The sequence below is a fragment of the Melopsittacus undulatus genome, chromosome 8, assembly GCF_012275295.1.
Source record: "Melopsittacus undulatus isolate bMelUnd1 chromosome 8, bMelUnd1.mat.Z, whole genome shotgun sequence".
NCBI classification, from domain to species: domain Eukaryota; kingdom Metazoa; phylum Chordata; class Aves; order Psittaciformes; family Psittaculidae; genus Melopsittacus; species Melopsittacus undulatus.
Genome location: NC_047534.1, coordinates 11,516,694 through 11,538,172, shown reverse-complemented (window position 1 = coordinate 11,538,172; position 21,479 = coordinate 11,516,694). Strand labels below are relative to the sequence as shown.

Sequence of the window (21,479 nt, the reverse complement as noted above, 5' to 3'; positions counted from 1 at the left end):
TTGCTGTGAATCTGCCATGCTCAGTTGTCCCTTACTGCACAGGACAACCTCCTAGGGGTTCCTACGTACATCCCAGGTGATGACACTGCTAACAGTGATCACTGAGCTGTAACAATATAGCTGTAACCATAATAGCATATGTAACAATATAGCTATAACCATATAGTTGTCATAGCTCATGCCTCTTGAGCAATTCCTGGTATTGGAGTGCTAGAGAATATTAGCATTGCTGCTAAGGATTCACTGCTTTTAGGAGATGAAGCTTGTAAACTACACTGGCATTGTTTTTTTGACGCTTAGGAAGCTCTTTTAGGTAACTAAGATGATGGGTGCAGAGGGAAAATATTTTGTGTGTACTTTTCTGTCAGTTCAGTTGCTTAAAACAGCTCAAAATGGAGTGAGATTAATATCAAAGTTATTGCAAGGGGGCTGTGATTGTACTGTAGCTGGGAGTTAGGAGAGGATGGAGAAGGAGGGCATGGGACTACAATAATGGTTCAGCTGTCTCATTAAACCATGCTGTGACACTGATTATGCATAGGGACTGTAGGTTAAAACTGGAGGTATTTCTGTGTGTTTAATCGGATTAACTATGAAAATCAGTTTCACAGGTTATCTTAATTTTGGCTGTTCCTAATTTTGAGATTGTCATTTTGATAATTACCATATGTTGCCAAGACCATAGGTAATTTAGGTAAAGTGGTTTGGGATTAGAATTAATTAGAATTGATTTGCAGCAGTTCCTATGCCTATAGATATCTTGCCATCTTTTCTTTAGAGTGGATGCTGGAAAAATTCATTATCACCGAAGAGTATTGGACAGAAATGGTCTCATAACGATGCAGTCCCATGTCATAAGACTACCAAGTGGAGCACAGCAACACTCAATTCTTCTGCTTCTGACTCGCTTTCATGTTGATAGGTATGTGCCAGTCAGGTGTTTCAAAGATTTCCTGACTAGATTGTGACCTTTTATGATGATGGAAGATTGCTCTGTTGTCACAGAACCATCACAGTTTCCTGCTATTGACTCTTCTCAGTTTCTTCATTAACTCCTTTTCTGAATGCTGGACAATTTAAAACTTACTTGTCTTGAAGCTGTGTACAGTAAGGGTATTCTAGTTCCTCTCACCTTCCTGCATAAACCTAACTCTTCATACTGTGTCACTAATCTTTCTGTTAATTTTGAGTGTCCTCACTTCACATGCATTTCTAATAGACTTTTTTTTCCTGTCTTCTTTATGATTGAAACTTGTACTTCTGTGGATTGCCAATGAAGCAACAGCCTGGGCTAGTCACTGTTACCTCAGTCGAAGTCTCTTCTTAGTGCTATTCAGAGAAGGAAAAACCCTGTAATTTCTAAAACAATCTAAGAACACTTCAGCATACTTTCCCTAGTGAGCAACCTTTGTAAAGGTACCACTTGTGTTTATAAAGCTGTATGCATGCTTACATGTAAAATCATTTTCTTGGCTAGGAGGAGCAAATACGATATTCTGATGGAGAAACTCTCAAGTATGCTAAGTGCTCGTTCAAACCAGATGGAGACATTAGGAAACCTGAGGGAAGAACTGGTGAGATACATTACTCTTTCAAATTCTCACTCATGTAGAATTGTGATGATAAGTATCAAAGGCAGTGATTTGCACTGCCTGATTTTTTAAGTTGCACAAAATTTGGAGGTGAAATATCAAAAGAAGGATCTTAAAAACCTACTAGATGAAGTTGCTATTTGTTATAAGGGAGGAGTTCTATGCAATCCACAGATTCGGAAAACTTTGTCAGTGGATATCATCATGCAATTCTGACTTGCAGTGCTGCTGCTTATTTGGACAGAGTCAGAGGGATAGAACACACTCCAGAAGCCTCTTGTGCTCTGCCTAGTGTCTGCACTAGCAGGATTTCAGATCCTTCTTTTATATCCTATTCCACAATACTGTGATTTAAGAGGCAGTATGAATGTTTTTGATACTAATCACCTACAGGTGAGACTTTTTGGCTACAATGACTTTTGTCGTTTCTCTTTGTGTTAGGGTCTTTGTGAAAGAACCTTCAAACGTCTGTACCAATATATGATGAATGCTGGCCTAGCCAAAGTAGTATCCATCCCATTACGAGACATACACCCTGGCGGAGGACCCTACAAGACAAAGAAAGGTAGAATCATGTCTTTGCTTTCTTTTTTGTGTAATTACATTGGTTCCATTCTATCTATAAGCTTCAAATATTAAAAGATGTATAAGTGAAAATCTGCCTATGCAATTATGTGGAGAAATGTGTTAATAAAGCTAGAATACTGCAGCCCACTTGAATTAGGCGTTTGTTCCAGGTTTTTAAGAAATGACTGGAGGCAAGTTTGCTGTGTATCAGCTTAAGCTGTTTCAGTTGATTGACTCCTAATAAAACTGCTTACACCAATACAGAGAGCAGGAACAAAGAGCAGTCTGCTGACCTTTCTGGTTGAATGGCAAATCAATAAACTTGACAAAAATATATTACAAGTTACATAAAACAAAAAAGGCTATTATGAAATAAGCTAAAGAAACAGACCATCTTAGTTACAGCTTTTGCTGAAATTCTGACTTTTGCTGAAAGTCATGAGAATGCAAAGTTTCTGTGGAAAGTTTAGTATCAAATGACGAAAGTAAGCTTCTACAGCACTACCTTGGAATTCTTGAAGTAAGCAAGATAGCCAACAAGTACTATTCAAAAAAGCCATAGTCTACTGGGGTATAGTTTAATGCATAACTAGTTTTGAATTCAAATTTAAGAGGTTTGCAAGAACTGCTGATAACTTCCAAACATGCAGTGGAAAGACAAAGATGAGCAGAAAAACATGAAGAGAGGAAACTAAAGAGAACAACTGCTCTCAGAAAAAGATGCCAATAAAACTTGCATAGGGAAAAAACTACAGGAATTACAGAAAGCATGAGGAAGGATAGTATCACCAATTCAATTAATACTAAAGGAAATCTAAATCAAATCTTTAATTACAGAAAATCCCAAGAGTCAGATTTGCAAGAGTTAAAAAGAAAATAGTTCTAAAACAGTGTGGGTTTTTTTTCAGAAATGTAGTGAACTATTTGTGAAAATGAAAAAAGAATCGGATATGAACTTATCATTGCAAATTGCATAGAAGTGATCATAAAGGAAGAAGTACAAGTGTCAATAAAAATATGAGCACTTTGAGAAGACAGAAGTGATGCCAAAGACTTGTATTAAGGCTTTTGATTAAAACAACAAATTCCTTCAAATATTTGAAGTGTGGAGGAGGGAAATCCCTCTCTGTAGGGAAATTGTATTATGGACAAAGATAAGCAACAGCCAAAAGTAAGTACAACTTCTAGCGTGGTTCATAAAGAAATCTATCACTTCTTACTGAGTAAATAAGAAAGTGATTGGTCAGCTTCAGTTGTCACAAAATACACAGGTTCACCTCCTTCCCTTGATATCAGAGGGAGTTTTACACAAGAGAATTTGAGTTCATAGTTTCAGGAAGGCAGTAGAGATCCTAAAAAATATTCTAGAATAGATAAGAATAAAATAAAATACATGAGGGAAATTATAATCTGATTTTTACAAAATATCTGTTGTACATAGTTAATGCATTCTAGTTTGAGCGTGTGTCTCAGTAGACAGGGGCTTGCACAACAGGGGTAGCTTTAGTCACCCTGTTGAGCATAGTCATTGACAAAAATTTATTTTCTCTCTTAGACTGTCTTTGAGTGGTATTACACCATATTGTATTTGGTTTTACTTCCTCACACTGACATGCAGAGATGGTCTAATGAGCTGAATACACTTGCAAATAAACCACAAAAGACTAGATAGTATTCCTAAAAGAGTTTATAATTAGTAGTAAGAACATCTAACTTTGGATTAAAGTATTTACTTACAAGACAAAAAAACACAAGTCCATTTATAAGCTTAGTGGCAACCCACAAGGCAGTAGATGATTCAGGTTTGTCAGAGATTGGCATGATGGCAGCTGCATTTACTACTTAAGGTCATCAGAAATATGCCACTTGATGAATCTTTCCCTTGAATGCTAGTTTCATCTTGCAGACTAAAAAGCTGAAAAGCCACACAAATGCCTTAAAGACCAGTATGTATTAAACTGTAATGAATTAATAATAGCTGATTTTTATTGGGGATCCAGATAGTTTAATCTCTGAAGTTATACAGGAAAGCAGATAGAAATATGTGGAATGCACTCAGGATGACGGCAGAGCATCTGCTATGGGAAGCACATTATTAGGGAGTAAAAGCTAAAATAAAAGGAATTTGTGTTTTGGTTTTGGTGAGGTTTTGGTTTGTGGATTTGGTTTGTTTTTTTGGGAAAGTGGTGGGGTTTTGTTTTCAAATACTGTTTCAAGTGAAAACTAATAGGCTGTAGAAATACAAAGGACATAATAACAGTGCCTGCAGCCCTACCACAATGTCAGCATTTAATTACTACCCTAAAACAGTATCTTAGAATACTGGCAAGAAAAGGATTCAGATTGAGGAAAAATAATGGAATCATCTGTCCTGGTGCTCAGTCACATGGTTAAATTACTGTGGATGAACTTCATGTTGGCTAAGCTTCAGTAAGTGATCAGATACATGCATAAGATAAAATTCATTAGCTGTAACCTCAATGATTTCAACCCATCTTTCACCTGGCATTTTTCACAACAGGGCAGTACCAGAGGAGTAGAGACGGCTGTACATGTTCCCACCCACTGCTGCAGGCTGAATTGGCTACTTCTGCAGTAGCTGCTGAATCACTGCAGCTTGATAAGCTGGCAGTGTGCAATCACCTGGTTGTAGTTTACTACCAGTCTCTTAAATTGTTCAGCAGGAGCAAGGTGATGCTGATGACTGTAGGTCAGGGAGCAGAATTGCTGCAGCTTGTCTGAAGTCATCTATCCCCACTCTACCCTTCTGGGGTCTCACAGAAAAGTAGGTGGAGAGTTACTACAGCACAGCAAGTGCACATTAACATGTTAAGATGTGGAATTTGGTCATGTATGAGATTCTAGCGGAAGGTGGGCAGTAGTATGTTCTGCTGTATGCTTCCTCCAACATGCATGCACACAAATACAGAAGAAGGTGCAAGAACAAACAATAAATTGACAGTTCTTTTAGGTCCTGTGAATATTAAATATTGGGAACTTGCAGCAGGACTTGGTAGGGCCCACCAACTTGTACCTACTTGGATCATTTGCTGAGGAAATGCAATCCTGTGTTAAGGAGCAGTTTTGTGTCCAGGTAGCTTACTGTATTGATTCTGTGTCTTCAAGTGTATGGGTTTCTTTCATTATATGATTTGCATTTATAGAAAGTGAGTCTGTAGATGGAAAAAAAAGGAGTGTTCTTATACCCAGTGAGTGATCTCACAGCCACATATGTGCTCTGAAGATGTAATATGGTGGGTCAACGGTTAACCCTTTAATTGATTTATTTATGCTTTTGAAATTTGTCCTGTTGGGCAGCCCTAATAGTGACATGCACATGAAGGTTTGGAGCACCTCAAATTCAGCTAGGTGATATTTTGGTAGATTTGTATATAGGGAAAAGCTGTTGCCAACCTCTCCTAGAAATAAACAGTTGTCTTTGGTCATTTATTCCCCATTCCCCTGCTACTTATTCATGCTGCTGAAAAATAAAATGGTTTAAATACATGTACCACTCCCTGCATTTTGTTAAGAGTTGTTACTAACATTTGTGTTCACAGGGACTGATGTCATGGTCCGTTGCCTTAAATTAGTAAAGGAATTTAAAAAGAAAATGGAAGAATACCATGATGATGATGAAGAAGAGATCATCACAAAAGCTGTTCAGCCTGTGGATATTGTTTGCGAAAGGGATATGCTCACCCAGGCTTATGAGCTAAGTAGGTGATGTAGTAGGACATCCTAAGATTTTTCCCATTCCCTTCTTATTCCTTGTATGCATATAAGAAGGGTATGTATTGTGAATTGTTTTTTTTTGTTTGGGTTGTTTGTTGGGTTTTTTTTTAAGTTCTGATTGCTCTTCAAATACTGGGAGTTGTCAAGTTTTCATGGAGAAGATTAGCTTTATGTTCAAATTAGATTGAAGCCATAGGTGCTGCCTTAGTGCTTCCTGGAAGCTTACCGATACCACTGAAATAAAACAGCATGGCAAAACCAGGATGTTGTGGTGGGGTGGCAAAAGATTCTGAAGAAAACAGTGTTCCTGCTTCTTCTATCTCTTTTCATTTTGTAATGGAGAAATTAATAACTAACTATGGAAAGCTGCCAGGGGAGAAATTCACCCCTGCTTTTAGTCTGAAGGTATATTGCCTTCAAACCTCATTCTGCTGGGGCACTGTTTCAGGTAAAATTGTGTTTTATGACAGTATTTGACTGTATATTGTATATGTCTGTAAAAATATCTTTAGTTGTTAGTGGGGAATGTTATAATACATAGTTCTGGCATATTCAGTTATTCAGAGCAAATATAAATGTATATATATGTATATATAAATGCATAAAATTCTTTCCCTGAGATTTGTTTTCCTTTCTGAAACAGTTGAAAGTAGGGGAACCAAAGGTATTTCTCAGGCAGAAATTCGCTTGGCTATGAATGTGGGGAAGCTAGAATCAAGGATGCTGTGTCGCCTTTTGGAGAGGTACAAAGTTGTCAAGGTAAGACACTTATTGAAACTGGAGATACAATTGTGGTTACTGTGGTAATGTGTTATAACATTGTTAACCTCAAACAATAGAAACAGCAGTGATTTAAGAATTGACAGTGAAAGAGCCCTGATAAGATTGAAAAGCATATGACTGCAATTGAGGAAAAGGTATATAAGACCGAAGCATTCAAAAAGCATTAAGATTGTAACCTTCTGTAGTCTGAGGACTAAGCCTAGTTGTTAGAAGGTAGCATATCTGCTCCTCTAGCATACCTTTTCTTTATTGTTTCCTAGTTAGCTGCCTTGACATCTAATAGCAGTAGCTGGCTGACCCACACATACAAGTAGTTTATGTCGGTTTGTGACTGGATGCTTCAGTAATAAATATCATGGGGAAGAATGCACATGGCCCCATATTTTCTGTCTGTATGGAGCATGCATTCTGGTGATCCACACCAGCTGATGGGATTCTGTTGGCTGCTGCTTCACAGCATTCCAGAGAAACACTGTTCCCAGCACTGTGACACAGGTCCGCCCTCCAAAAAGAGATGGGGCAGAGAAACTGGCCTCTGCCTTGCTTCACCTGGTCCAAATGACTTACCTAAATAATTCACTGTACAATCAGTGGTAACCCAAGTGACCTGGGAGCTGTTACTTCATGAGTTGAGATTTTTCTCAACTCAAAATAGCCTCTTTCCTTAATTTGTGGCTACAAGGCTTCTATTTTGCAAGATCCTCTAATGAAGGATCTTGTTGGAGACCTTTTGTACTTTTAGAATCATTCATCTACTTGCTTTTTGAAAATAGCAGTGAATTCTGGAAAAAAAAATTCTTCTTTTAGAGGTTATAATGATGAAACTCATTATTTTCAGATTTTTTTTTTGAAGAAGATGAATTTTGTTGAAACAAAATTCAGCTGTTGTTTCTCACATGCACCCATCTGCCCCTTTTCACAAAGGCAGGATAATTGCTATCTCACATCAATAGAGAATATTTTTACTAAGAGCTTGTCATTTGGTAAAAGGTTCTGTAGAATTAAAAGAAAAAACAACAAATCCTATATAGAATATCTAAATTTTTTCCATTTTAGTCTGAATACATATAGTTTGTTCTTCCTTAGACTTTTCCACATCACACATACTGCAGGTACTTCATTCTAGTATGCAGATAACGCAGATTGATTTCTCTTCCAAGCTTGGTATTTCTTTTGATTTCTGTATGTTAGGGTGAGCCAACATTTTTGTTATTTAGAAAATAAGGAGAATACCATGACATATTTTAATGTAAGTCAAGAGCAGTTAGAAAACTTTTTTACTGTTGATGTTGAAGAACACTGCAAGAATGGAGAAATAAGGTGGAAAAATAATGTTCCAACTATTCCCTTAGGGTTTTATGGAGGATGAAGGTCGGCAAAGGACAACAAAGTATATTTCATACATTTTTGCGGAGGAGAGTGATTTAAACCGTCAGTTTGAGAGAGAGAAGGCTAGGAGTGAGCAGCTAGCTACGGTTACTTTGGCTCCAGTGCCAGAAGATTCCCCACCTGCAGAAGATGGGTCTCCAGGAGAAGATGATACTTTGGTGTCCGAGTCTGACAATGAAGAAGAAGGGAAAGATGGCAAGAAGAGAAGAAAAGGTCAGAAGGCCAACTCTGGTTCTCCGTTGAAATTAAGTTTCCAAGATGATACCCATCAGTCAACACCAGCTAAAGGTAGATCATGATTTCAAAATCTGGGGAAACCTTACATTTTTCTTACGGATCCTTTTATTAAAGAAAAGAAATACATGCTGTAAGCTTCCATTGCACCTTTTGGTCATATATTTATTTTTGCACTTACTCGATTATTTCCATGGGTCTTTTTATGTTCTCTTTGGAATTCTTTAAGTGGTAATCTCCAGAGATTCTCAGGGTTGAAGTGTACTCTAGTGTTTGTGTACCAAATCGTGTTTATGATTATCACTAATTACTGAGAAGATAATTGCTTCTCCTTATCCATGTACCATTTCTTCTCCTCTTCCCCATGCAAGTGAAATGGGCTCGCACACCATACTGCTTGGATGTTCACTTTTCTTTCTTATGGTGTAAAGGGCTGAAATGATTCTGAAGACGGTCAGGCAAATTCTGAAACTGTTGCAAGAAAGGAGGCAGGATTGCATGGCTAAAAGCCAGCATATTGTGGAGATCGTGCTAGCTAGCAGTCAGGTTGGCTTATGCTGCTGGGGGAACAGCATCCTTGGGTAAATTTTGTATCTGTCTTGGGTGGTCTGTGATGAACTGAGAAGGTGTCTGTCCTGGCTTCTCTTTTTCAGAGTATCTTACAGCTCAGGCTGTTCCCATCAGAGAGCACCATCTTCATAGAGCTTTAGCTTTAAAGTCCTTGAAGACTTTAAAATGGATTTGGCCACATTTTGTCTTTCTTTAAATATTTTCTTTCCTCCACACTAAGGAAAAAAGTAGGCTCTGCCTCATTAAAACACATCATTTCATTCCACTGGATATGTAAATGTCATCTTAGGTGTGGAATATGGCACAGGAGCTGACAGCGCAGCCAGCTAACATGTTTTTACTTACAACATAAAAATTCTTCCCCTTTTAGCACCAGGGTTGGTTTTTTTTTCAGTTGGAAATGTCTGGTATTGAGCCTTAGAGTGTGCAAAACGTATTTATTCATGCACTGATGTAGACCTTCAAGTGGGATGAATATACACAGAGTAATATGTCTGAGACCAGATAAGATGGTAACTGACTGCTTTCAGCAGCAGTGGGCTTGGGATGCCTTGACCTTACTCGCCTAAACGTAACAAATATCTTGTCCCCTGAAGCTAATTGCTTTGTCTTTTCCTTTAGCTATTTGGAACTTCTTAATATGAAAGCTACCAGCCTTTTGGGACATATGCTTAAGAGGATATGGTGGTTTATTTTTCAATTTTCTTTATTTTAACTATTTGTATGTTCCTACAGCTTTCCTGTAAAACTCCAAGGGAAAGAGAACAGATCATGATTTCTCTTGTAGATTATCTTTGGAGTAATACTAAATCCTTGTCCTCATTCTGCTTTGAGTCAGAGAAGTCAGGTTTCTGGCAGAACTCGAGAATCTTTGTGACAGAAACTCTCCTCTCTTCAGACAGCAGTTTCTGGATAAGCTAATCTGGCCTTTCATGGTCTTCTATGCCTGTTATGAAGAGGCTTCTGCATGAAGAGAATTACCTGGTGACAGGGAGTTCACTTTTTAAAAACTTTTCATTTTGAGGGCTCAATGCAGTCATTCATTGTCAAACCACTGCTTCCAGCAAGGTAGAAGAATAGATAAAAATTTTGCAGAATGCTTTTAAAGTGCAGTTACCTGCATTGTGGATGGGGGAATGCCTTTTATAGCAGGAGAAGCTGAACATTTACAGGGCATTGTGAGAGCAGAATAATTACAAGGCTGTTCACTCTTAAACCAGGCTCAAAGCCAACAGCTGTGAAGCCTCCTGGGAAGAAGCTGCCTTCCCCTCCCATTCTTGAAGAGCCTGATGAGCTCCCAGACAATGTTTTGGGGGAGAGTTCTGCTTTGGAAACTCTAAAGCAGGAATCCAATCTGTCAACGTGTGCTCTTTCCACTGATGAAGATGGAGATGTGGCTGTGGTGGAGGAGGTCAGTCTGGAAGACCCTAAGGTAAGATCACATGTTTGAATACCTTCTTGTTGGCACACCTGTCTGAGCTAAGTTACACACTTTTACAGTAAGCCTTCAAGCTATAGTGTTGTATTAATTTATGGGATTGGGGTTTTGGTTTGGTTTTCTTTTTTTGCCCCTTTTTTGCTTATTTGCAGGTTTCAGGATTTTTTTGTTCTTGATTTTTTTTTTATTTTGGGTTTTTTAATTCAGTGTCAAAGTATATTCATATTTTGGCTGCATTGGAGTTATAAGTGAAAGTTATTCCAGGAGATAGGAAGGTGGATGTCCAAAATACAGTTGTGGGTTAGTTCCCTGTGCTCTCCAAATTCCATGTGTTGACTTAACGTATGTCATCACTTAATGTCTGCTGTGTACATAAGTGCTACATATCATCTGTTCTGTTCCCTGCCTGTGACAGGGAGGTGAAAGATGATCCTCATCTGACTAGTTTGTTACAAATGAATACACTAAAACTCAGTTCCACAGTTGCTGCAATGGGAGGAACCAATGCTAGGCTGAAGACATCAAATAGGTTATGTAAAATTTGTATTTTGTCCATACTGTGCACTAGAAGACATGTGGCCAAAAGAAGGAAAAGCGTTCCAAAGCTACGGCAGTGGAGAGACCTCATGAAACATACAGGCTGCTGAAGCGCCGCAATCTCATCGTGGAAGCTGTTCGAAACCTCCGGCTAATCGAAAGCTTGTTCACGTGAGTCCCTCTGAAAACAGTGTCCAGGGGGCTTGATGCATTTTGGTAGTACTGCTTCAGCAAGCAATCTGTGTGCTTATTCCAGTGGTGCTGTTTCTTGCCCCTGATGGAACTCTAGGCTATAATGTTGGAGATGATGGCACATGGAAGGTGTGGGGGGCTGCAGTTATACTGAATCTTAAAACAGCTGTTTGGAAGCAGTAGTAGTTCCTTGAAGATAATTACACAAGTGAATTTTTAGAGTGTATGTCCCATAAACAGAGATTGGAGGACTTTTGTCTCTGTTCACAATATACTGGTGCTTGGGGCCACATAGGAAGATACAGCACTTCCCTGCTTGAGGATTCTGTCATCTGCATAGGTTTTATCTCTGCATGGCTTCAAAAATTGTTTGTGTTTTATTCTGTCATGGACTGCAGAGGTTCATGATGTCAGTCAGTCATCAGTGGACACAAGGATTCTGTCAGGGTCCTGAAAGTGTGCTTTTCTTTGCAGTTGTAAGTGGTACAGTTCTGTGTCTTCTCCTGACTTGCATTGTCTGGATTAAAGATCTTTCCCTGAATGTTACAATGTTTTTCAGTCTTCTAAGATTCACCACCAAAGAGAAATCAAAATTCTGGTGCTTTCCTGGAGTCCCAGCTTCCAAATTGGCAGGAATTTAGTATAGGAATTATAGATAAGAAATCATGGCCTTATTCTCCTCTGGTTTGAGAATTTTGAAACTCTCTGTCACCTAGTTCAATTGCAGATGTTATAAAATCAGAGTGTTATAAAATTAGAGCCTTGTCTTCTGGCACCAGCCTCATCACCCATTGATCTAGACTCATCCAAGCACGAGATCAGGAAATAGCTCTCTGCTTTCCCTTTTAGTGCTGCCAACAGGTAGGTCACAGGTTTCCTCAGCACTGGTGAAGGTTCTGCCCCTCCCCAGTCTCTGGGAAGGAAATTTGCTGAGTCCTCACTTCAATTGTGTTAGTTACCAGGATGTAAAAAAGAGAATAAAAGCAAGCAATAAGGGAGTAGGGTGTGAGTGAGCTCCTGCAGACTGCTGCAAAGGAAGAAGTGAGCTGGCTTCAAGTCATCTGGTATGTATATCTATATTGTGAATACATGTGTAATTTCTGAACTCTGGATGCCACTAAGTAAATTCTTTCTGCCTCAAGCTGAACTGAACTCACAAGTAGAAATATGAAGTGCATGTGTTTAATCACCACCTAAAAAAGCTGTAGCCTTTCCTAACCTTAGGGAGCCTGGATTCGTAATTACACTATAGACATAGATGGAGAAATCGGGCATTGAGACGCTGCTGTCAGGAAAAGAGCAGTTCTCACCTAAAAAGGAAGAGCTTGATTGCAAAGAAACTACCACTGAAATTTAAAGCTAAGTTAGTATTTTTTACAGAAAAAGGGAAAAGTGAGCAGTAGTTGCTAGAAGTAGGGAAATACCCATTCACCCCACATGCTGTAACAAACTGCTCAGGCAGTTTGAAGCACTGCTGGACTTAAAATGCAAGCTATTTTTTTGCATCTTTTAGACTTCAGAAGATGGTGATGGATCAAGAGAAGCAAGAAGGTGTCTCCACTAAATGCTGCAAAAAGTCTATCATACGACTGGTACAGAAGCTTGCGCGAGAAGGACTCCTCAAAGTCTATCGTACTACAGTCATTCAAGATGGCATAAGTAAAAAGGTGACTACACAAGCCCTAGAAGTAGCAGCATCTTTTCTCACAACCTTCTGATTTATCAAAGTGGCTTTGGCCTTTTTACTGAAGTACATGGATGACTTCATTTTTTGTAGCAGAACCCACAGTCAAGCTGCCCAGAAGCTACATGTCCCCAGCTAACCTAGTGTGAAAACCCAATTAGTGCTTTCAGTTATTGTGCTGCAGATAATTGTGAGACCAAAGAATAGTCCACAGATGAAAATCTCTGAATCTCGCTTCTGAGAGGTTCTGCTACTTACCAGTTATGCAATTCATGGTTCTCTCCCTGCACTGTCAGGCTGCAACACAATTCCATTTAATCCCCTTTTGAAAGCTAACAGCATATGAGAAGTTGCCTTCCGAGTTGAGATTTATAAACATGATCTATTTTTTAAAAAACAAAATCCACTGTTACTGGGGTTTGTAGAAGTAAAATGTCTGTAAATGTCATTTGTAAAGCTGAGGCTTATCATTGTAATGTTAGTGTGAAACCTTCATAAGCAGGCAGAGAATCTATTGAAAATTACCTGATGCACAATTACTGCAGGGCATATATGAAATCTCATCTGAATTGTGTCTGTACTTTCAGCAAGAATATGTATGAGTTTGGCTTTCTGATGCATGGCTTTTCATTTATCCCTTTCATTCTAATATTTGCAAATGAAGTTTTAGAGACGTTTACAGTTTATTGGTACAAAGATCATGGTCTGGCCTCTTGTTTAATGCAAACTAGCAATGGGAGTTTTCATCCAAAAGTGTTTATATTCTGTGAGTTATTAAATCTTCATAGGATTCCTTCACTGTGGCTACTGTTAATTAACTGTCCGTTAATCTCTGATAATTTGTGCATCTGATTAAGAACCAGTATCTCCATAAGTACCTGTTGTTTGTTTTCTGCTGCTCTGAACAGGCAGAGTTTGTTGTGCATCCTTCAGTGAGTCCTAATGATCCCCTTGTAAAAAGTGCCATTGAGCAGGTGCGTTTCCGAATCTCCAATTCAAGCACTGCAAACAGGCAAGTGGCAGCAATGGTTTGGATGGCTTTTGGGGAATTTGGCTTATTTAGGACATGCAAAAATATGCAGAAGAAATAAACACAAAGTTAGTAAAAGACAAGAAAAAGCTGCTCTTTAGCAACAGAGGAATTGAAGTACAAAGATGAGGCAAGATGCTGAATATCTGCTGAAGTTGGGAAAGAAGAGATTTTTACCCAAGTGCTGTCTGGTTTTAATGCAGGATTAAAGTTCTGCAGATGCCATCCCAGGACCAGGCTGATGAAGAAGGTCTGGGGCAAGAGGCAGTTCCTGATTCAGGAGAAACACAAGAAAACTCATGTAAAACTGCTAACAGTCGGGCAAGAAGAAGTGATGATAAATTGGGTGTAACACAGCTAAAAAACTATCACCCAGTTACAGGTAGAGCTAACTTGTTTTTCTCTGTGATTTTTCACTTTCCATTTTATTAATAGTCACTTGCAGATGTTGGGCTCTCCTGGGTTTTTTTTTCTTTATTTATAGAAGAAATATTGGGTTTGTATTAAAATAGTCTCACTACTCAGTGTTTTTTTTAGCTGCTTATTTTTTTACAATTACAAACTAGAATATTTGTATTCACTATTACTTATAACTTCATATTTGTAATTTACACACTTTCAACTGCTCATCTTCCAGTTTCTTCACATCAGTTTTACAGAGGTAGCTGTTTCTCCTGTTGTAATCCTCTCTTTAATTTCTGCTTGGTACTTCATCTTCCCCCCCAGTTCCAGGACTTGGGCGTTCTCTTGGCTTTCTTCCCAAAATGCCCCGTTTAAAAATGGTCCACATGTTTCTCTGGTACTTAATTTATGGACACCCTTCAAATGGAACACTCCAAAAAGGAGACAGTGATGGAGAGAAAAAAGGCAGCAAAGAAGGGCTGGATGGGAACGCAGCTGTAGTTGAAGCACAGCCAGATGGGACCTTAGAAATTATGACAACTGCAGTGAATCCTGAAATCTCAGCTCAGGAGACAGAAGTGGAGTTGTCTAATCAAACAGGTAAGAAGCGGCACATCTTGACTTGAACCATGCCAAAGTCTGTAGTAAACACAGAAAAAAAGGTAAAAGTGTACTTCAAAAATGATTGAAAATCAATGGTTTAGATAATTTTCAGGTTGTTGTAGATTTTCAGACTAATATGTTCTGCTTGAACACTCACAGTTTACTGTGAGTTTTAAGTACTAGTGTAACTGTAACAGGTTTGTCCTGTCTGAGTCTAAGCCAGTCTTCTTGCTCCTAGTGTATGTGGATGATGAATCATGGATGCGCAATGTCCCTCCTCTCCCGCTTCACAGAGAGTTTGGATTTGGATGGGCTCTTGTCAGTGACATTCTCCTCTGTTTGCCTCTCTCCATCTTTGTTCAGATAGTACAAGTCAGCTACAAGGTATAGTGCTTTTTAGTTTCATGTTCGTTTCGCTTTGAAGTCAGATGATGTCAACTATATACCTATAAGCAGTAGCAGCTATCCTCTTTCTCTGTTTTAAAAACTAGCCATTGGAGTTCACTTAGTTCTTGACAATTGTTCACAGAAAAGTTAGTTGCTTTTATAGCCACACTGAAAAAAATGTATAGACCTGTAATACTGCAAATTCTTAAGCTAATATTTGTCAAAGAGCTTTTTATAATCTCACTGAATCTTCTGCCTTACTGATTAACCAGAATAATGTTTAAGCATTTTACAAAAGCAATAACATTTGCTTAGAAATTATTTCAGTAGACAGTTCTGGTAGCAAAACTTAATACTTAAAAGGACAGTTATATTTTGCATTTTTATTAACTTCTGAAATAATTCTAGGTGGATGGTCTCGAAGAGTTTTTAAATGACCCCCTAAAAAAGCACACTCTGATTCGATGTCTTCCAAGGTCAGTCCGACAGCAGCTTCTCTACAAAAGGTAAGCAGATGAGTCAAAGTAAATGGCTCTAGGGATGAAACAACAGTGCTTGACTGTTTTATCAGTTATTTCCTGTTTGTCTCAAAGCGAACTTTGTTACTTAAGACAAGGATCATCAATCTTCTAAGGAGAGTGTGCCAAATCGTGTTTTTCTCTCCCAAATAGAAGGTAATAAGAAACTAAACCAATATTCATGCATGCTGTCAGGCAGTGTTTGAGAGCTGGGAGGTTCTGTCCTTCATAACTCATCAGCAGGATGTTACTCTGTATAAAACACACTCCTGACTGCTGCTAAATTAAGAATTTAATAGAGTCTAAATGTTGCTGTCCTTCATAAATCTTTCAGAAGATGCCACATTTCCCAGTTCCAGCCTCTCATACATACATACCATTTGGTTTCTACTCAGGCTTTCAGGGGCACATCTGTCATTGTTTGCCATTCCTTATCTAGGAGATTAAAAAATTGAGATTGGACTTGAAGATAGGAAGGGAAATCAACATTAAAGGAAGGTGATTCCAACCCTAACTGTTCTGTGATACTATGATTTGAGTATGTGGAATTAACTGTACTGTGTTTGTTTCCCCAGAAAGTCATTGGAGACAGTAGGGATTTGGGTATTTGGAGGTTTATACAACACTTTGCAAACCTGAAAACATGTCATTGCTGAGTGAATAGTGCTAGACAGTATCAAGACTTGTGGTTAGCTCAGGTTTGAAATTTCTAACCTATTACTTGCTAAATCTTAGTAACAAGGACACTAGATTTATGGCATTTTCTGAAATCTGTGGGCTCCATCTGATGCGTTTATGAAAAATGGTGTGGCATCTAACCAGGTTTTCTCCCCTCTCCCTGCTCCCCAGTAGAACTTCTAACTCAGCCAAACTTACTTCACCATTTCTAGGCTTGTCAAATGACCTGACCCCCAGAGAAAACTGCTAAAAATACCATTCTCATTAACTGCCCAGAAAAACTTAGGTCTCTGTGAAGTTAAATGTGGGCAAATTTTTTAGCAAACTCTCTCTCAGAAACTAGATCTTGCAGTTTTCATGCAAGTTCCAGAATTTTGCTATGTAAGTAGAGATGTAGCGTGGGAAATGTTGCAGTTTTTGTCCTGCCAAAGCTATAAGCAACTGAAAGCAGTTTCTTGGAGCAGAAATTCTGAACGTCCTTAAGTACAAGAATCATTGCCTATTTCTTTATATGTACACATGTGAAGGCTTATCAGCCCATGTTTAGCAGTCATGTTTTCTTACTCCTGTCTTCTTTTCATAACACTAAATTGTCTGCAGATCTGCTGCTATTCTGACCTGGTTTATCTCATTTTTATGTGGTACTTCTGGCTAATTTTGCTCATTGCTAGCAAAATTTTAGTTAGTATTTGTCTAAAAGAACTGTGTTTGTGATTTGAGGAGATTTTTGAGCTTTGGGATATTTTTCCATAGGCTGATGATTAAAACAAAAATACCACTTGAGAAATTCTGAAACTCAGTATTTAAAAAAAGCAGTGGTTTCCTGAAACTTATGGTTGCTGAAATGAAATAGCATGTTTTCTGGTACCGTTTTTAATGTTTTCATGAGTGCTGATTGTAATACCTCTAATATTGCTGTAGGAGGTACATCTTTTCAGTGGTAGAAAACCTTCAAAGATTATGTTATATGGGACTGATACAGTTTGGCCCAACAGAGAAGTTTCAGGATAAAGACCAGGTAATTTTATTTCTTTTTATTTTCTTTTATTTTTTAATTTAGCCACTATTCTTCATGATTTTTGTCCAATTAAATAAATGCAAGATTTGGGGGTTGTAATTACCTTAAATACTGAAGTAAAATTCCTGATGTTTCAGATGTATACTCAAACCTGAAGATCCAAATGATATATTGCAGGTTTTGCAGATAATTTTTACTTCCTTCTCTGAAAAGGCACTGTTCAAGTGTATAGCACTGAACACTGCACTCAATAATGGTTGAGGAGGTTCCAGACTGGCAGCACTGTATCAGAAATGAGCATGCTACATTCTTTTTCATCAAGGCATTAGGCACTGGGGGTGTGACACAGAATAAAGTCAATGATCAGAGTAAAACAAGTATGTTCATATGCATCTTTTTGTAAATAGCATGTGCAAGGATAAAGAAGTAAGGACATAAAGTTTATGATGAAATAGATAATTAGGCCCCAGAACCCACGTATTCAAGTGCTGAATGAGAGCTTGTAGGAAATAGTCAGGCTCTTGGAAACTTGAAATATCCTTTGCACAAGGGCAAAAAGAAACTGTTCTAAATCTAGAAACAATATATCTGGATTGCTGGCAAGGAGAGTTTTGGAGTACAGTGCAATAGATGGGGAAGGGTGTGTCTTCTGTCAGTGTACTGGCTCAAAACAGCAAAGACTGAGAAAATGCTAAACAGTCCTAAACAACATTAAGTTGTATGTCCTGTGTATTAGGAAATTCTGCTGATTGTTTATTTATTTTTTACCTACCATCCTGAAATATACTGTATTTGACAGGTCTTTGTGTATATGAAGAAAAATGCTGTGATTGTTGATACCACTATTTGTGACCCCCACTATAACCTGGCTCAAAGTAGCCGCCCATTTGAGAGGCGCTTATATGTTCTGAATACCATGCAGGATGTGGAAAACTTCTGGTTTGATCTGCAGTGTGTCTGCCTTAATACACCATTGGGTATGGTATAACTGTACCTTCTTAGTACCTTTACTGTTTATTCTGTTCATGCTACATTCTTCCTCCTTTCCTATAACTTGACCCAGGCTCTGTTTTGTCATTTCAAATGTTTTAATCTCTTGGCTGGTACACCCAAAAAAGCTTTAGAAAGGGTACCAGCTTCCCATTAGTTCTGCCCTGAATACAATTTTGGACAAGGTAGTGCTTTCTAATGGAAGCTAACTGGAGCACCATTAGCCTCTATGGAGAAGTGGTAAAAACGTTAGTACTGTCTGGGAGCAGTAGTTTGCCACAGCAGGGTGGATTGAGAATTGCTTGAAGTCTGACTTTTCATGCTGATAGCCAAAATTATTTGTATGCCTAGGAGTTATCCGCTGTCCTCGTTCAAAGAGAAGTAACCTTCAAGGAGAGGAGACTGCACTAGATGTAGAAATGGAACAAGAGTCAGCAGTGGATAAACATAATCTCGAACGCAAATGTGCAATGTTGGAGTATACCACGTATGTCATTTTCATCCTTGCTTTGTTTCTTGAATAGAATGCGCAAAAAAGCCTGTTCTGGTTTTGAGGATGTTGCTCAGTAGCAGAAGCAGTTAAGACTTTAGCATTTCAGTTGGGTGTTGTGGGGTTTTTCTTCTTAATTCGGAGGCTATCTGATTAAAAAGACATGGACTTATATATCACATTTACAAGTAACTTGTCTACTGAGCAGGTTTTTATACTAGAGGAATGGGAAAAATAGATTCAGATTTCCATCCTAAGTAGTACTAATGTGTGCTGTTGGACAAAACAAATTTGAGAGGGGAGAAGTGCGCTTCCTAAGTACAGTTAATGCAAGGGAAAAAAATTAAAGATTCTCTGTTTCTGCCCTTTATAGTGTGGTATCACAGGCAACCTGTAGCTTCAATAGCTACTCAGTGTTAGTCAGAATTCTGTCCTTCTGTGTTGCACTTTGCTGCACATTGTTTACAGATTGATTTCTAATATGGGGTTGGTGTACACTGCTAAAATCTGTAAGTGATCTCTGGAGCACTTCATCTCCTGCCTACTCACAACCAGAATATTTGAGAGGATGGAGTGCTTGCGACCTGTGACAGCTGTGCAGGATGACAGCTAAACTTTTTAAATAGTATTGTGCACTGTGGTTTAGTTTTGTCAATATTCGGTTTTAATAAACAGCCTGTTTAAAAGTATTTTCAGTTAGTTGAGTGTTAGAAGTAGACACATCAAGTTACCTTAAAAAAGTTCATGAGGTTGAAGGAACCCGATTCCACTGATCCTTGCTGATAGGAAAAAAAATAAATCTGTTCAGTCCACTTGTCAGCTTTTGCATATGGTCTCCATTGTATGGTAAGAAATCCTTTATATTGGATATCTTGTGTTCACTTGCAGTTAGGCTGGAGATGACTGCAGCATCTTTGAGGTCAAGAAACGGGTTTTGGATATTTTTTTCATGGTAGCTTTCAAGAAAATCTTTCAGAAAGTGAAACAGGATTTCAGAAATACTCTTTGGTGTTATTAGCGGATTGTCAGAGCTGTCGTAACTGCTCCGTATGCAGAGCTCATTCATAGTTTGATTATTGATTTTTTTAGGAAGTATGTTTTTCTCCATGGTTCTTTCCAAAATATCGTATTTATAAAGAAGAAAAAAATCTTTTTCTTCCATTGTGCACTCTAGCACCACATTAATTATTAAATAGCTCATTTAGGAAGAGGACCAGTTAATCCTTTCCATGCCAGTCATTGTTAGTTTTGTCCTCTTTCTGGGGGGAGAATTGCAGTGCATTGGTTTTTTTTGCTTGTGTATGTATTTAAATAAGCTTTAATGTATTTTGCTGGTGAACTGGAGAGACCAGTGCTTGACAGTCAGTGTGAAAAAGGGTTATGATTGCCTTTAGTTCCTGTGGGAGATTTTCCCCACACTTTCCAGTTTTCCATCTGAGTAGGTATTTTCTCTAGTTTTGTGGCAAGAATAGCATTGGAAACAACATGGCCATTGGAATTTAGTTAACAGTGATGAAGTTGCTCTGGGTTTAATCTTGAAACTGAGAGCTCAGTCATTAAATATCAGGGATTAAAATTTGATGAAAAACTATTGTTGTCATGCTCCTTCTGGAGCAGGGTTAAGGAAAGGAGCATCTCTCTTCTTTCTCAACCCTATCTAAACTGGGAGGGCAACAGTTGAGGTCTGCACACAGACCACTTAAGAGCAGCTGAGAAAGCACTCCCTGCAAAAGAATTGCTACGTATTTTGTTATTCTTTCTGCTAGAGGCAGCCGAGAGGTGGTTGATGATGGAACTATCCCTGGAGATGGCTTAGGAGCTGCAGGTCTGGATTCCAGCTTTTATGGGCATCTAAAACGCAATTGGATCTGGACAAGCTACATCATCAATAAGACTAGGAAGGTGGGTATTGTAAAATTTATATGCTGTAATGACTTTTCCAAACTCTAATATTCTCAAGGTTGAGATACTGATAGCAAAATCTTACTGCTTGCACACTTTCAGCCGTGTGTCTCTTTTATCACTGGAAAGAAATTAATGCCAAAGGTGGTAAATCGTGGTGCTGAAGTGAGAGAAAGAGTAGGATGTAAATTTAATCTGAACTGAATTTGCTAGTATATTTGACCAAAGGAGAAATAATTAAGCAAGCAATTTTCAGTACTTGAAATGTAGAAGTTGTCAGACAAAAACTGAAAAATCCAGAACAAGGAAATACACACACAAAATAAATATTACTAGGAAGTCTAGCATAGGCAAGTAAGAAGGGCCATGCCCATTCTGGCTAATCCCTGTCTCTGGCTGCCAATACAAGATTTGTAGGGAGGGTGTAAGAGCAAGGGAGTTGTGTAGAGATATTTCCTCAGAATATTCTCCCAGCTGTCTGCAAGCTTGGTTCAAGGCCATTCTAAACCGGGGGCTGATGTTTCAGAGCAGTTAATAGCTTTTTCTTCTAGCATTAATTTCTATGATTGTTTTTTTGGACTCATGTAAATCTATAGTGTCCACAACCTCATGCAGCCTATTATGTGTCATTGTAGCCAGGGATATTTTCCTTTATTCTGAAGATTTATTTCTGACACAACTCAAAGGATGTCATTTATAGAGTTGTTGAAAGCAGTGCTTTCCTTCCGCATATCACCTTT

General features: G+C 38.5%; 1 protein-coding gene across 4 annotated transcripts in view; it reads left to right on the top strand.

Moving 5' to 3' along the window:
* GTF3C1 (general transcription factor IIIC subunit 1) overlaps window positions 1-21,479 on the top strand; it is a 42,100-nt gene that overhangs the window by 3,796 nt on the left and 16,825 nt on the right. For 3 of the 4 annotated variants that reach the window (XM_031052178.2, XM_034065351.1, XM_013129940.3), the window contains exons 4-21: window positions 779-922; window positions 1,478-1,574; window positions 2,034-2,157; window positions 5,720-5,878; window positions 6,538-6,653; window positions 8,030-8,354; window positions 10,091-10,302; window positions 10,877-11,016; window positions 12,551-12,704; window positions 13,630-13,733; window positions 13,955-14,133; window positions 14,478-14,753; window positions 14,995-15,140; window positions 15,552-15,649; window positions 17,261-17,357; window positions 18,157-18,334; window positions 18,699-18,834; window positions 20,604-20,739. In XM_031052178.2, the coding sequence (XP_030908038.2) occupies window positions 779-922; window positions 1,478-1,574; window positions 2,034-2,157; window positions 5,720-5,878; window positions 6,538-6,653; window positions 8,030-8,354; window positions 10,091-10,302; window positions 10,877-11,016; window positions 12,551-12,704; window positions 13,630-13,733; window positions 13,955-14,133; window positions 14,478-14,753; window positions 14,995-15,140; window positions 15,552-15,649; window positions 17,261-17,357; window positions 18,157-18,334; window positions 18,699-18,834; window positions 20,604-20,739 (2,821 nt within the window). The remainder of the gene's footprint in view (window positions 1-778; window positions 923-1,477; window positions 1,575-2,033; window positions 2,158-5,719; window positions 5,879-6,537; window positions 6,654-8,029; window positions 8,355-10,090; window positions 10,303-10,876; window positions 11,017-12,550; window positions 12,705-13,629; window positions 13,734-13,954; window positions 14,134-14,477; window positions 14,754-14,994; window positions 15,141-15,551; window positions 15,650-17,260; window positions 17,358-18,156; window positions 18,335-18,698; window positions 18,835-20,603; window positions 20,740-21,479) is intronic. The other variant, XM_005152510.3, reaches the window with a different exon arrangement.